This window comes from Priapulus caudatus, unplaced genomic scaffold (assembly GCF_000485595.1).
Source record: "Priapulus caudatus unplaced genomic scaffold, Priapulus_caudatus-5.0.1 Scaffold728, whole genome shotgun sequence".
In the NCBI taxonomy this organism is placed as follows: domain Eukaryota; kingdom Metazoa; phylum Priapulida; class Priapulimorpha; order Priapulimorphida; family Priapulidae; genus Priapulus; species Priapulus caudatus.
In genome coordinates this window covers 1-883 of record NW_014577789.1, presented here as the reverse complement: position 1 = coordinate 883, position 883 = coordinate 1, and the positions used below count along the sequence as shown (strand labels likewise).

The following is an 883-nucleotide window of genomic DNA, read 5'->3' as shown; positions in this document are numbered from 1 at the left end:
GCGAGCGCTCGCGAGCGCTCGCGAGAGTTCGGTCTCCTGAACACGCCTCTGCAAACATACAAAATTTGTATGGTACTTGGTAGTGTTCATAACTTACCATTGAGCCCACCAGAGGGCAACTGCCTTTCACACAACCACCAACCCAACAAGTCTGCATCAACCTCATGTAGTCGTCCCACAATCGCCAGTGCACCCACACAGCAATATATCTGCAGAGACAATATGTACTCGACTTAAAAGACTGGTTGAAAATACTGGGAACTCACCTTAATTTTTGCTGTACATGTAATTAGATAATGGCTCACACCATGTACAGATGTAACATCATACAAATTTGCTTGTATTAGGAAGGTAAAATCGCTAACCCAATTCTACTGATAGTATTCTGCAAGGTTACTCTTTACACACCTGACCAGCATGCGATTCTGATCCAGGCCGTGTTCCAAAACCTCCGTCAAAGTTTCGGCAAGCTAGAATGTGTTGCACTGCCTTGTTGACATCGATGGCCTCCAGCCTGTGCTGTGCCACAAACACAAATTATTTATCCAGTTTTATCAAATTTACCCAAAATGGATAATAAATGTCTTTTTTTACGTTTAACTGAATTTAACAGTAAATCATTCTACCCAGGGTTAAAATGGTACTTCTGTACTTCAGGTACTTGCTGCTTGAGAAAAAAAGTAGGCAGCAAATTTACTCACCTAGGCAGAAACGTGAGAAAACCTGTTGCAGTATTGTCTTATTGCCCATGTCCATAAAAAAGCTGGTTTGGCCTCCTAACCTTATTTCCCCTGATTCATTCAATCTAACTAAAAGGACAGTTGTCGCCAACTACATGTATCCCCCGTGTTCTCCTCAAGATGTGTTAAGTATACAAAGTTTG

General features: G+C 41.9%; 1 protein-coding gene across 1 annotated transcript in view; it reads right to left on the bottom strand.

Moving 5' to 3' along the window:
• The window catches only part of LOC106813116 (geranylgeranyl transferase type-2 subunit beta-like), an 11,557-nt gene extending 10,807 nt beyond the window's left edge, over positions 1-750 (bottom strand). Inside the window, exons 1-3 of the mRNA XM_014817173.1 lie at positions 702-750; positions 409-533; positions 98-209 (exon numbers count right to left, since the gene is read on the bottom strand). Of these exons, the coding sequence (XP_014672659.1) occupies positions 98-209; positions 409-533; positions 702-750 (286 nt within the window). The remainder of the gene's footprint in view (positions 1-97; positions 210-408; positions 534-701) is intronic.
• Positions 751-883: the final 133 nt, after the last annotated feature.